At 41.7% G+C, this 14546-nt stretch overlaps 3 protein-coding genes across 3 annotated transcripts; all 3 read left to right on the forward strand.

Moving 5' to 3' along the window:
• Positions 1 to 5189: 5189 nt before the first annotated feature.
• On the forward strand, positions 5190 to 8656 carry tdrd15 (tudor domain containing 15; the record flags this gene model as incomplete). The annotated part of the gene is made up of 2 exons (XM_083790543.1): positions 5190 to 8266; positions 8635 to 8656. The coding sequence occupies 2 exons, from the start codon at positions 5190 to 5192 to the stop codon at positions 8654 to 8656; spliced, it is 3099 nt and encodes a 1032-aa protein (XP_083646669.1).
• A 457-nt stretch (positions 8657 to 9113) lies between these two features.
• On the forward strand, positions 9114 to 10356 carry LOC310876894 (tudor domain-containing protein 15-like; the record flags this gene model as incomplete). The annotated part of the gene is made up of 2 exons (XM_083790544.1): positions 9114 to 9828; positions 10313 to 10356. 2 exons carry the CDS (start codon positions 9114 to 9116, stop codon positions 10354 to 10356), a joined length of 759 nt encoding a protein of 252 aa, XP_083646670.1.
• A 185-nt stretch (positions 10357 to 10541) lies between these two features.
• Positions 10542 to 12499, forward strand: LOC310876897 (tudor domain-containing protein 15-like; the record flags this gene model as incomplete). Its single annotated transcript, XM_083790547.1, has 3 exons — positions 10542 to 11197; positions 11600 to 11745; positions 12486 to 12499. 3 exons carry the CDS (start codon positions 10542 to 10544, stop codon positions 12497 to 12499), a joined length of 816 nt encoding a protein of 271 aa, XP_083646673.1.
• Positions 12500 to 14546: the final 2047 nt, after the last annotated feature.

A 14546-nucleotide genomic window follows, 5' to 3' on the forward strand; every position in this document is an offset into this window, starting at 1 on the left:
TTAGATGCATTGGCAAATCCTACATAATATTCTCTGGCATTAGAGAATAATTAGGAAAGCCTTAGAAAATGCCATTAGACATGGCATTATTGCATATACCACTTTTAAAGATGACTGATTTAGGCCTACCTTTTAGCATTTTTTTAAATATTATATCACACACAGTAAAAATAAGACAGTAATAATAATAAACAAAATAATCAACACAGTATGCTATATTATAAATAATTTACAAAACAGAGAGACAAAACAAACTGCACTCATATTCATTGGACTTGGACATTCCTTTTAGGTGGTCTATGAAAGGAGTCAATTATTAATATTAATAATTATTTAATATCTTTTCCATATTTAGGATCTATGTAATGTATTTCCCTGGAGTTCCAGGGGGTCCCCAGCTAAATGATAATTAGGAACCAAATGGACCTTATTGGGTATGTAACTCTCAGTTAAATTAACATTGATTTTACAATATAAATTCAGAGATAGAAATGCCATTAAATGGGGGCTATAGTATAGTGGGTATTTTTTGGGGAATAATTACTGCATGCTCTAGGATTATTTTTGTTTATCGTTATTATTGTGAGACACGACAAAAGTCAGTCTCATAACCGAATGAATACCTGTCCAGATAGAACGTATAATATTTATTTTGGTATCCAGTGGATCTTTGCAACAGGTGACACCAGGAAACCACCTCATTATCCTGCTACTCCACACACGGCTGGGTGTAATCATGCTGATGATGTAATGTTGCCGTTCAAGATAACTTCTGCACGGAAAAGAAAGGTAGACACAAAATGTATTTCTGTAAACTTGATCATGAACAAATATACCCCTAGGCCTAGCGAATTGTTTCATGCATAAATATACAATTCGACGAAAAAACTAAACAAACCCAAAAGAATAAATAAGTTTTAAGGCTGATTACTAGTGTTGCGAGTTTGCGACGACCGGAGCCTGCAGACAGACAGCAGCTGAGCAGCACATGGGCATTACTGGACTAATTTTATCTGGCTACATTTATTACATTTACAGATCATTTTTAACTTCGTTTATAATTTGTATTATAGCTAACGCTGTCTTTATAGTATAGTCTGTTACTTTCATAGTTGTGTTGTCGGAAATGTCACTGCAGTCTGCAGAAGATGCATAGCGAAGTCAAAATAATACCATACCGGTTCACAAAGTGGGCCAGGCCCCAGGGGTCCTTGATGGAGTTCCAGGGGGTCCCCAGCTAAATGATATAGTTTGGAATCAAATGGACCCTTATGGGTCTGTAACTCTGAGAGTGTACTCCTTCTGCAATAAAAAGCATTATAATCCGATCCGATCGCCGGGCGGCGGGCACATTGTTTCCAGTTGTTTCACTATTATGCTTTCAACTACCTTAATAGCGACTCTATCGGTTGAGAGGTGTATTGCGCTCTGATACATTATAACTTTTTGAGAAAATTGGCCACCGGTCGGATAAAATGTTTTTTATTGAACAATACGGAAGGCACGGGGGTGAGCACTTTATTTTACTAGACCAGTGGTTCCCAAAGTGGGGTCCAGCCCGTCCAGGGCCCCCAGGGGTAACTTGATAAGAGTTCCAGGGCAGGGGGTACCCAGCTAAATGATAATTAGGAACCAAATGACCAGATCTTAAGATCTGAGAGTGTACAAATGGAACAAAATAGACCCTAAAGGGGCCATTTGAATCCATTTGTACACTCTGAGTTAAATTAACATTGATTTTAAAATATAAATTGGGTTCTCAGAGATAGAAATGACATTAAATGGGGGTCCGTAGACTAATGCATGGTAAACTGGGGGTCCTTAATTAAACGGGTTGAGAGTCACTGCTAGAGCTGTAAAACTCTTCTCTTATGAGGGTCTCTGGCATACCTTCAAATGGGGGTCCACAGGCTAATTAGTGTCAAAAACCACTACTAGACATTACCATTGTAAATGTAGTAGGGTACGCAACAGATTGAAGTTCCGCCATGACACCTGAACCATGGCTAGACTTAAGTGTTAACAGGATGTTGATTTAGACCACATTTTCATGAATTATTAAAATGCCATATGTTCTCTAATATGTTCTTTACTCAAATGAGTGAAATCTTAAGAGATCAACCATTAAGATGTTCTCTAGCATTAGAGAATAATTATGAAAGGCTATAGCCTATACAGTAATACAGCCTTTCATATCTTGACAAATACTATCGCATACAGTATACAGTTCATATAGATTCTACCAAATTGTGGAAGCATTGGCGGACCTGTCTGCATGTTAGACACTGAAAACCAATATAATATTTTTTCTACTGTACTGTTACTGTATGTGCTTCATGCTGTTTCGTATTAATTTTATTCCTCTGTAATACGTATTAATTTTATTCCTCTGTAATATGGATCTCCCTGGGTCTGAAATAAATCATTGATTGATTGATATACCACTTTTAAAGATTTCTTATATTATGTTTAAAAAAAATCTGTATCTAAAGCAATCTCCAGCACAGTAAAAATTATGAGTAAGAATAATAAACAATTGATATACAGTATAACATTATTGACAAAACAAGAGACACACTGTAATAGGCCTACATTGTTTACATCTTATCTAATCTTATACACTCATATTCATTTGGCCCCGTCTTATCGCTGCACAGTTATAATTGTCTTTGTTATGTCTTTGAATGTCTTCACAGACACGACTTATAAGTCGGTGGACTCTCATAACCGTTACCTTGAATGTATATTTTATTTTGGTATCCTGTGGGTCTTTGCAACAGGTGACGGAGTCACGGGACACTCACACAACCTCCTTAACCTCCTGGCTCCACGCCGCTGCACAGCTGGATGTAATCATGCTGATGTAATGCTGTTGAAGAACTTCTGCACGACATAGAAAGGTGGGCAAGTCATAAAATGTATTTAAACGTTGTGAATGAAGTTCGTGAAGGACGAGCGTCATGTGAACCATGGCTGGACCTCTCCTAACCTCGCTTAACCAGGCTGTATACCTCTCGTTCCCACCATACACAAACCTCCGGAGAATAGGTTAATCTGTTAACCCGAAAAGGAATGCTGCCCAGGATAATAACTGTATCTCTGCGTTCTTTTTTTTTGTTGCAAACTGTTAATAAAGTATTCACTCAATTTATAATAATATGCACGTGTGTACTGTGTACGCACTTGTTCATGGAAGATCTTCAATGACTGACAGCCTACCACAGGCCAGTTTAGTTTTTTAGTTTTCTTTTTAATACAACTTAATAAATGTAGGCCATTCTTAAATTAATCACCCCTCACTTTATTGCCCACAAGGGAAATTTGTCTTGGGCTTACACGCCTGCTACATACCAAAACATACAATGCGATAATGCTAATACAGTTGAAGGACACATTTGAAGTGTTTTCTTTTGTCAGGACTAGAGCCTATTATCTCTTGCATGTAAGGAATGCAAATATTAAGACATAAATTCCAGTCCCCCAGGTTTTCCTTCTTGCTGTTGAATTTGTTCTTGTGGCACATGTGGATGAAAGCATTAAATGTTGTTGCTTTGTGTGATTTTATTGTCTAGTATACTTAAATACATTATTTCTTTTCAGAAACCCAAGATTACCAGCTGCTGCCATGTTGTCCAGTTTGAGTTCAGTCCAAAAGTGAGTACAAGAATTTTTACAAGAAAGTTTTTCCTGGCTTGGTCTTTGGCAATGTTTGGTTACCGACCAGCATATCATTTATGCCAGTGGTTCCCAAACTTTTTCATGTCAAGGACCCCCAAATTGACACCAATTAGCCCACGGACCAGGGACCCCCATAAGAGAAGATTGTTACGGCAGTGATTGTGTAACAACACTGTGATTCTCAACCATTTTAATTTCAAGGACCCCCAGTTTGACATGAATTAGTCTACGGACCCCCATTTAATGGTATTTCTATCTCTGGGACATCCATTTATATTTATTTTGTAAAATCAATGTTATTAATTTAACTCGAACTCTACAAATGGAATCAAATGGACCCAGACCCAACTAGAAAAAGTGCCCTTCCGGGCACAGGTCTCCACCAGGTTATCCACAGATCCGTGCAGTTAGAGGTAAAAACACTTTTCGGCCAGTTATAGCGCCACCTTGAGGCTGAGTTGAAATTGTTCATGTGGCATTTCGTCCTCGGCCTAGTGGGAATGTGGGTGCACAATTTCACGGAAATCACGCGATGTGTTCATGATTTGCAGCATTTTGTTTGAAACTGAGCACTCCTGTGAACTTTGGAAGCCAATCTTAACCAATCAGGATGGAGTCTGATAAATCTGAAAGACCCGTTTCGTTGAATGGCTCTAGAGAGACTGTGTACCAATTTGCGTGATGTTTGGACAAAATCTGTAGGTGTACTGTGCAAAAACTTGTTTTGCACAAAGCGGCCTCCTGGTGGCGCTATAACAGGCCGTTCTGGAAAGTTTGGGGCAGAGGTTCATGGTTGGCATCCAGGGAGTGTGTGTGCAAAATATGGCATGGAAAAACTTGTTTTGCACAAAGCGGCCTCCTGGTGGCGCTATAACAGGCCGTTCTGGAAAGTGTGGGGCAGAGGTTCATGGTTGGCATCCAGGGAGTGTGTGTGCAAAATATGGCATCGACCGGGTTAACGGTGGCCGAGATTAGCTGTTCACGGACACACAAACGGACGGACACACAAACGGACGGACACGCGGACGGACGGAGTGCAAAACATACTCTCCCCACATGCCTTCGGCCTGGTGGAGACAATAAGGGTTCATTTGGTTACAAACTATCATTTAGCTGGGGACCCCTGGAATATCTAGTATTTGTCTGTCCATGTCTTGACTACTTGAACAAATTAATGGCAGATGTACAAATGTACACATTTGTACACTCAGTGTACAAATGTTAAATTAACATTGATTTTACAGTATAAATCGGGGGTCCCAGAGATAGAAATGCCATTAAATGGGGGTCTGTAGACTAATATGCATGTCAATGGGGGTCCTTGAAATTAAACTGGTTGAGAATAGAGCCATACAAATCTTCTTATTAATGGGGGTCCCTGGAATATCTTTCCAAAGGGTGGTCCGTGGGCTAATTAGTGTCAATTTGGGGGTCCTTGACATGAAAAAGTTTGGGAACCACTGTTCTAAACGCTTACATACTGTATTAAGAAAATGTGAGGTTAGATGCAAATGTATTTCTGCATCCCTAGTATAGACAAGTCTCACCTATGTATAATTTGGGGTACTTGTATCTACAGCTCTCCGGAGTCAAGTCAATCTGCACCATGCACTCTCTGGCCAGTAGACCTCAAGCTGACACATCTGGCCTGCAAGCCTAACGAAACCCTGATACACTTCCAGGCACAGTACCTAACCGTATGTGAACTGGATTATAACATCCTGCAAGTGGAAATACAAAATACACCAAAGTCAAAGGCTACAGTAAACGTAGAGGACCTTTGCCTAGTAGAAGATGTGATATCAGCCCACTGGCACAGAGGGAGAGTACAGAACATACAGGGAGATGTGTTCGATGTGTTCCTTATTGACCACGGAAATGTGCTGAGTGTGGGCATAGACCACCTGTCCTCCTGCTCGGATGATCTATTCACCCTTCCTCCCAAGATAGTCTGTGGCTTTTTTGCAAACGTGCTTCCCTTTCAAGACCACTGGGATCCTGTACTAGAGAAGTACTTGTTACACCTGGTTGGGACAAGTGTCAGAGGATACATCCATGCCCTCCTGCCCCACAAGATCCTCATACTGGAAGTCCCTGACATTAATAAGGAACTAATTAAGCTGGGTTTTGGGAAGCATGTGGACACAAACACGTTCCTTCTCTTGGTCGAGATCCTTATAGATGTGCAACTCAAACAAAGCATTGAGCCAGTCCCAGATTTGTTGATTGACAAGCCATGTGCACAGCAAATCTGCTTTAAACCTTCTAGCATACAGGGATTTGAAGATATCCAGTCCTTCTGTGGACCTAGACTGAGTGCTGGAACAGTTGTCAAAGTGCGAGTGACTTCTGCAGTGAAGCCTTGGCTTTTTTACTGTCAGGCAAACAACATGACAGCGGATCTACAGGCATTGTCAGAGAAGTTGGCTGTAACCTATGAGTCCAGAAGCATTGATCCAAGTCAGGCACCATCAGCACACCTGGGGCTACTCTGCTCCGTCAAGAAGCACGAGAAGTGGCATAGAGGCTTGGTGCGCTTTCTCCCCGTGCAGTCTCATGTACGAGTGCTATTTGTTGACTATGGATTCTATGAATCTGTCCCAGTTGAGAATATCCACAGTCTGCCTCGTGAATTCCTTTCCATGCCCATAATGGCTTTCCCGTGCTCCCTCTCCTGCTTGAACGAGGCAAATGAAGCCGTAACGGCACGTCAGCTGAGTTTCCTCAAGGAAGGCTTGCTTGGAAGAGTATTGGTCACAGAAATCAAAGGGTTTGATGAAGAGCAGAATCTTTATTCTGTCACTGTGCTAAACACGGAAGAAGATTTGATCACGAGCGAACCAAAGTCAGTCGAACTAAACAATGAACCCGTGTTTGACAGTGATCAAATGTTACCAGAGGGTGGCTATTTGTTCTATGAGTCTTGCATGGCTCGAACCTTGGAGATTGTAGCTCAAACCGAGGAGATACAGGTTGACACTGTATTTGAAGGGTATTTGGAAGCTTCCCAGAACCCGAACGACTTCTCAATTAGAACACAAAGACGCAATCATGATTTTGAAGTGATGATGGAAAATATAGCCGATCACTTCAGTCAAATGAAACTGCCGGATGATGTACTGGAGGATCCTGAGATAGGTGCATACTGCTTTGCAATGTATGAGAAGGACATGCATTTCTACAGAGCTATAGTGATCGACATTCTTGAACATGGAGCTGAGGTGCTTTTCATTGATTTTGGGAACATTGAGAAAGTGCCTGACATACTGATAAAAAAGATTCCAGAGAGATTTGCTAGAGAACCAGCATTTGCCATCAGATGTGGTCTCGTCAATGTCATTCCTAAGGATGAAGTGTGGACCCAGCCCACTGTAGAAGTCTTCAGACGAGCTGTGACAAATAAAGCTCTGCAAGTTCAGGTTGTCCACATGAGAAAGAACAAGCTTATCGTTAATCTCCATGAGAAGGGACATGAAAACGGTGTCAGTATCAGTGAACTTCTCATCTCTTCAGAGAATGCAGACTACTGCAGAAGCACTCCTTTGGAATCTAACATGGAGACTGAAACAACGGAAGGAAAAAAGACAAACCAGTTGCATAGTTTGACCCAAACAAATACCTTGAACAAGAACACCAGACAGTGTGAGCAGAAGCAAGATGACTGGGAGGCTGAGGAAGTCAACACAGCAGTTCCACTGAAAAACGGCACTCCAGCAACTCTGATGACGCAAACTCCAGCAGCATTCAAACCATGTACGTTTAAGCCTGGTTCTGACTTTGCCGTCTGTTGCTCTCACATAAACTCTCCGTCAGATTTCTGGTGCCAACTGCTGGACAAGGTTCCCGACTTGGACAAGCTGATGAATGAGATGCAGCAGTGTTACGAATTTCAAACAATTCCGGTCCAGCAACAATGTTGTGTTGCCAAGTCACCCGATGATGGGAGATGGTACAGGGCCTGGATTGCAAGAAAGCAGGGTAACGTTGCCAAAGTGGTTCTCGTCGACTATGGCAAGACTATCCAGGTTAAGGAGAGCAGTCTGCAGACGATTCTACCACAGCACCTTGAACTGGAATCCCAGGCTTTCAGGTGCAGCCTATACAATCTGATTGAACCCATTGACTCTAAGAGCTTCGGTGTTTGGAGCATAGCGGCGTGCAACTCACTGAAGAACTTTGTGCAAGTCAACACTGATCACCTAAGATGTGAAATTGTCTCTCTCCTGATGGTTTTAAACAATGGGCTGTGCAATGTTGTAGACTTCTACAATGCTCAGACTAAACTGAGCATAACAAAGAGTTTTGTGGAACAGGGCCTGGCGAGAGAAGTGAAAATCTCAACTATGGATCCGTCGTCTGTATGTCCCGTTTCATTCACCTACTCATCATTGAAGCTCCGTGCTGGGAGTGAGGAACTAGTCTACGTCACTCATGTGGACAGTCCATGGGAGATTTACTGCCAACTTGACAAAAACACTGAAGAGATTGAAGGAATTCTAGAGATGGCGGAAACTGATGCATTGACGCAAAACGAAGAGTCTCCAGGCAAATTGTACATGGCCAAATACTTTGATGGAAAATTGTACAGGTGTGTAGTACAGCCTGGTCAGTCACCACTGCATCACACAGTTTTCTTTGTCGACTTTGGAAATACGCACATAACTGAAAAGATCAATGTCAGGCCTATACCAAGAAATTCAAATGCATTGCTCTACTCACCTATGCAAGCTGTGAAATGCAGCCTCGCCCATATTCAAAAAGGAGAGATGTATGCAGATGTAAAGCAATGGTTTGAGGAAACTATACTCAACAAGCCACTGAGAGCTGTTGTAGGTGGAAGGAGTGAAGATGGGTCATTTATCGTTGAGCTGTTCGATGGTGATCTACACATAAACAAGAAGGTGAAAGAGTTGATCGCCAGTGTGACACCTAAACCAGAGATGCCTGTGAGCACAGACAATACAGACAAGACGCCTAGAGCCAATAAAAGAAAGGACTTAAAAACAGCAGACAATAAGCATCATTGCGAACAGCATAAGAGGCCATGTGCCTCTAGACAGTCTGATGTCCAGAGCACATGCAACAAGGGAAAAGAAAAGCAGGGTGACGCAAGCGCATCAGAGCGGAAACCATGCAATGCCGAAATGCCTAAATGCCTAAAGAATTTAAAGAAAACACGTCACAGGAACAAAGAAAAACAGAGCAGTGTTCCAATGCAATCCAAGCCAAAGGAGAAAGAACAGAACCAAAAGAAGCAATGTGATAGAGACATTACACCAGAACAGCAGCAATGCCAAGACATGCCTACATGCAATACATCTGAACAGCAACCATGCCAAGCCGAAATGTCTACATGCATTTCACCAGAACAGCAACCACGCCAAGGAGAGATGCCTACATGCATTTCACCAGAACAGCAACCATGCCAAGAGAAAATGCATAACCTTTCCAATCTACCCGACAAAGTGGCAGTGGGCTTAAGGGCTCTGTGTTATGTCTCCCACATTGACGCAGTCGACAGCTTTTTCCTCCAGGTGCAAGAGGATGAACCGGCTCTCCTAAAGTTTGGTGACTACCTAAACTCTGATGCAGTCAGAGACTCACTGAAAGCCGTGTCAGTAGATTTGACACTAAATGACCTTATTCTGGCAGAGTACGAAGAGGATGGTGCTTTGTACCGTGCTGTTGTTAAGGACTACGGAACAAGTAGTCGTGTTAAAGTTCAGTTTGTGGACTATGGCAACTCTGCAGAAGTGGCAAAGGAGAAGATCTACTACATGACAGCAGACTCTCTGTCTCAGCCTAGATTCAGCATAGCATGTTCCCTAGTAGATCAATCCACCTATGACTCTGATTCTGATGCCTCTTTCACAGAGGATGTGATGGGAAAACCTCTCATGGTTGATTTTGTTGGTCGGTTTGGTGCTCAGTGGGAAGTTGAATTTGAGATTAGTGATGGAAAACCTCATCCAGTTGCACTTGAAGCAACTGCTGATAAAGAGATTGATCTGGAAATGGACACCCCTGCTGTCTCCATGAATTCAGTTCAAATGGAAATACACACAGGCTGTGACCAAAGCTCATTCACCGTTGAACAGGAAACGATTCAGTCAAGAACTGAATCTGACAAAGTAATGCTGCCCGCCGAAGGTGAGAAACCGGTGCTGGAGTCTCAACATGCAAAACAATCAGCTGAGCATGATTTAGACACCTACAACCAGAATCCCAGTCAAAAACAGACCACAAACACACATGATCCTGAGAGTGCTGCAAAGGCAAATATGACCACTGAATCATCTGTTGAAGCTGAGGAAGATATTGCACATCTGATTAATCAACCCAGAGAGACAGAAGATGTAACAATTCTATCTGTCCTTCCTAATGGCGAGTTTTGCGTGAGATTAATTAAGACGGCTGACATGTTCACTTCATTGGAAAGACGCATAGCTGAAAGTCTACAGAAGTGTGGCGTGGTAGCCGAGGGGAATATCAAAAAAGGACTCTGTTGCTTATTGAGCACAGACGGGGACAGCCAGTGGTACAGAGGAACTGTTCAGCATGTGAACCAGGGCATGTGTTCAGTGTACCTTATGGACCACGGAATTACAGAAGATGTCACTTTCGGTTCCCTCAGAGAGTTGGATGATGACCTTGCACAAATCCCCGGCCTGGCAGTGAGGTGTAAATTGAGCAGCCTCGTTCTCCCAATGGAAACACTCAAAGCGATGAGAGGCAAGGTTCTAAAGTTGGTGTTTGCGTCCTACTCTGAAGATGATAACCTTTGGAAGGTTGAAATTGTCATGAATGAATTATTCTTTCAGCAGATATTGGGAATAAGCTCCCAGCAACATACTGAAGAAGAGATGAGTCCTCCCATGGAAAAAAGAGCAGATAAAGAATCCATCGTAGACCCTGGCCCCGCTCAGCAACTGATCTTTGCCCCTATCGATTTAAACCAGGTATACTGTGGCTTTGCTGCTGCAGTTACAACCCCCTTTCAGTTCAGCGTGGTCCTAGAGGACTCGCAGCTCACCATGGACACAGTGTCTGCCATTCTAGACGACCTCGCTGAGGAGACCTCCCCTCTTCCCGAGGCCCACCTCGTACCGGGCTCCTGCTGCCTGGCGAGATCGGACGACAAGTGGTGCAGAGCCGAAGTCACAAGTGCCGACGCCACGGTTGTCGCAAACCTAGTGGATTATGGCCACTGCACGATCATGGCATATGAAGACCGTAGCGAGCTGAAGAGACTTCCGGAGAAACTAACGAGACTACCGAAGGTGACCTACCCATGTGTCCTGAGTGGAGTGGAACCGGTTGGAGTGGGGAGGCAGTGGACCGACGAGGCGCTGGTGTTCTTCCTGGAGTGCTTGTACCAGAATGACCTCCAGATTCTCTTCAGGGCGTTTGTGCCAGAGACACACTGGGAGGTGGACGTCCTGACAGAAGGCGTCCATGTTGCCAAGAAGCTGGTTGATGCTGGACATGCTTCCTACATAGATGTGATGCTGAGAGAGAGGTACAACATTATTCTCTTGTTTGTCAAGTTTATTATGCTTTTATATTGTGCATGGCATATTTCATTACTTAGAAAGTGAAGCATTTTAGGATACACTTTTACTTTCCTGCACATTAACCCCTTTTGGTGTTAAAAAATAGCAGAACTACAAGCTCGTGGCGCGCTACGAGCTTGTAGGTCTGCTATTTTTGAAAACTCGAAGAACGACTGACATAGAAACATAGCTTTTTCAGAAAACTGTCAGGATGTAGAAGACAATTTTTTTATCTGATCTCAGGTCAAAATGGGTTAAACTGCAGTCACAAGCTGCAGAAACACATGAACAGTATTTGTAGTGGAAGCATTTCCCAATTTCTTTGCACTACTGAAGTATCCTAACTCTGGTATCATGACATCACACAGGTTCCAAGAACAGAGTGCCTATACAGTCCCTCCTCAGAGTGCCACGGTCAGTCCCTCCTCACAGCACCGTGGTCTGGTAGAGGCGGACGATGGAATCACCGGACGAGGAACGCCAGAGGACCACAATCTAACCTCTGCAACTAAATGTATGTTGAGTTTTAATGTTAGTTCTGGACTACGGTGATGTCATTTATAGAAATGCTGCCCTTACCACTCTTCTACCCCTAGTTACAGTTTATCACTCGGCATTAAGATTTATCACAGGTGAAAATTACAGCACTCACCATTGCACCCTTTATAATAAAGTCTCTTCCCTCTCTGAGAGGAGAACCAGGCACTGGCACCAGTTCATCTTTAAAGCCATTGATGGAAAGCTACCATCGTACATCACGTTGCTATTAAAATGGAAAATAAATACTCGCCAGACCCGTTCAAGTGAATGGCTTAAACTAGAGGTCCCATCCGTACAGCAAACATTTGCTTTACAGCAAACATTGAAAATTAATACCCCAATATCTTATGGTCAATTTAATAACCTGCTTTTGAACCTCCCTACATCAATATGTAACTGTTTTTAACTTAAGTTTTGTCTCATTGTCTATATAATATGTCTATGCCTTACATGAAGATGTGTTTAGTGTTTTATACCTGCATGTCTTAAATTGTTTTATATACTGTATGTGTAATTTCGTCAGCATTGAAAATGAGGGAGAACCTCAATTGCTCTTTCGAGAATAAATAAAGGTTTCAATCAATATGCATGCCTTTTATAGTTGCAGTAAACTAATAGCAGTAGTCATTGTTACGCATTGAGGGCCTGGGCTGAAGATTAGAAAGAAGACTCATGAGCAAGTTACTGATTCTAACTTTTCTTCCCCTCTAAAAGGTGTCCTGATGTGAAGCTGCTGTAGGTCGGTGCCCTGTACCAAGGGGACTCGTGAAGAAGCTTCAGGAGGACATTGTACATATTTCTTTGTGATAGTCATTTGTGTGAATGTATATCTCATCTCATATTTTACTTAGTTATCAGTAGTACAATTCTTTTAATTTGTTTTTATTAGCACATTCTTGTAGCTGTTAAAGTATTTTCACTTTCACTTATTTTTGCATTGCAATTGAGAAATATGAAGAACATATTATTTTTGAAGTTGTACTACGTTTTGGATTAATATGCTACTGTAAATGTAGACCTTTGGCTGTGTTAAGTCAATTTTTAGAGACTACATAACTTGTGTAGTCTTGTGTTGAATACAAAGTAATTTGAAAACGGATGTCTGTTATTCTTACCATTTTCACCAAGCACATTTCCAGACACCTTGATTCAGTCAGTCAATCAAAAAGGACTTAAAGCTGCAATTGGGAACCTAATTATAACCGATTTGTATGGTAGTATGTATGCAATATTACTAGCACATATGCAGTGGTCCCGACATTTCTGGTTAAAAAGAAAATCCTTTTTTTAGTGGTCTCGTAAAATATTTAGGATTTGTTTTATTTTCATGAGCTGTATGCCATAATCAAGATAAAAAGTTTTAAATATTTCACTTTATGCACAATGAATTGAGATGTATATGAAAGGTTCACCTTTTTAATTATATTACGGAAGAAAATGAACTATTGCACAATATTAATTATTTTTGAGAAGGAGCTGTACAGTAACTAGAAGAAAATATTCTAATTTATCTGATCGTCCTGTGGTGCAGGATATTTATGCCATTGCTTTGTCAAGAGAAGGTTCACCATTCAACAGATACCTTAACTTATCCCATTAGAACATTGCATGTACATCTGCTATCTTTTGAATAATCTTAATCTTAATGTAGAATGTTCTAAAGTCTCTTCTGGGGCGTGCGTCCCTGGCACCAAACATTTTCAGATGGGCGGTCTGCGGCCAAATGTCAAGTTTGGGTTAACTTGGAACAAAGTACTGATTTAGAAGGGATTTGTAGAATCGACATCAGGTCTTTAATGGGTTAAGCCATGAATGACTTTGAGCACAGGGAGGGAAGCTCACATTGCCTGTGATTAAGTTCATGACTGTGTACCACTGTACCATAACATCAGAAGTGGGATTTGAACCCATACCTCCAGGGGAGACTGACCTGAATGTGGCAACGAACACTGTTAAGAGCAGATAAACTGCACTTAGTAATACTAATCTAACATTGAACATAGTACAATAGTAGGTTTAGGTTACATTTTCAGGTAGGTGACATTTCAGCCAATCATTTATCATGACAATGCAATTTTGTCTGCTCATTTCTTACAATTCCACTTGTTTAATCTGTATCCTGACAGAGTTCTCTATCCTGGTTGGATAAAATTGGTATTTATGTTTATAAAAAGTTGGAGTAACATGGAGACTCCTGTTACTGAACAAACACTATAGCAATGAGTACTATCACAATAGAGCCTTTTAACACTTATTTTAACCAAATAAAATCACTTGCCCTACCTTTAAATATCAGTTGCATTAGGTCGTCAGAAGTGAACCCCCACCTATGAGTGAACCCCATAAACTGCTTGGATGACTTGGTTCTAAAATTGATAGTTGACTAGTATTTTACTCAACAGCACCCCATTGTGGCTGACACGAGGACCTACAGTCCCAATGCAACTGAACATATTAAAATACAATAGATGGATGTTCAATGTTAGATTATTATTAAGTGCCCATCATTCATTGTTCAAGTTATTGTTCAACCCTAGAATAGCTTTTTGAGAACTTTGGTCAGTCATACAATTAAAACACCCATTGGTATTTTCAGCCAAGTGGTCACATATAGGCTGTGGCCTGACAGCGTGCCGCGTGTTCGAGTCCCATTCATGACGATCTTTGCTGCGTGTCTCTCCCCTTCTCTCTCTCCCTCTTTCCTGTCTGTCACTTGATACTATCAATAAAGGCAGAAAAGCCATTTAAAAAATAAAAGACTGTACTGTAGTCCGG

The sequence above is a fragment of the Protomyctophum parallelum genome (genome assembly GCF_964188405.1).
Source record: "Protomyctophum parallelum genome assembly, chromosome: 19".
NCBI classification, from domain to species: Eukaryota; Metazoa; Chordata; class Actinopteri; order Myctophiformes; family Myctophidae; genus Protomyctophum; species Protomyctophum parallelum.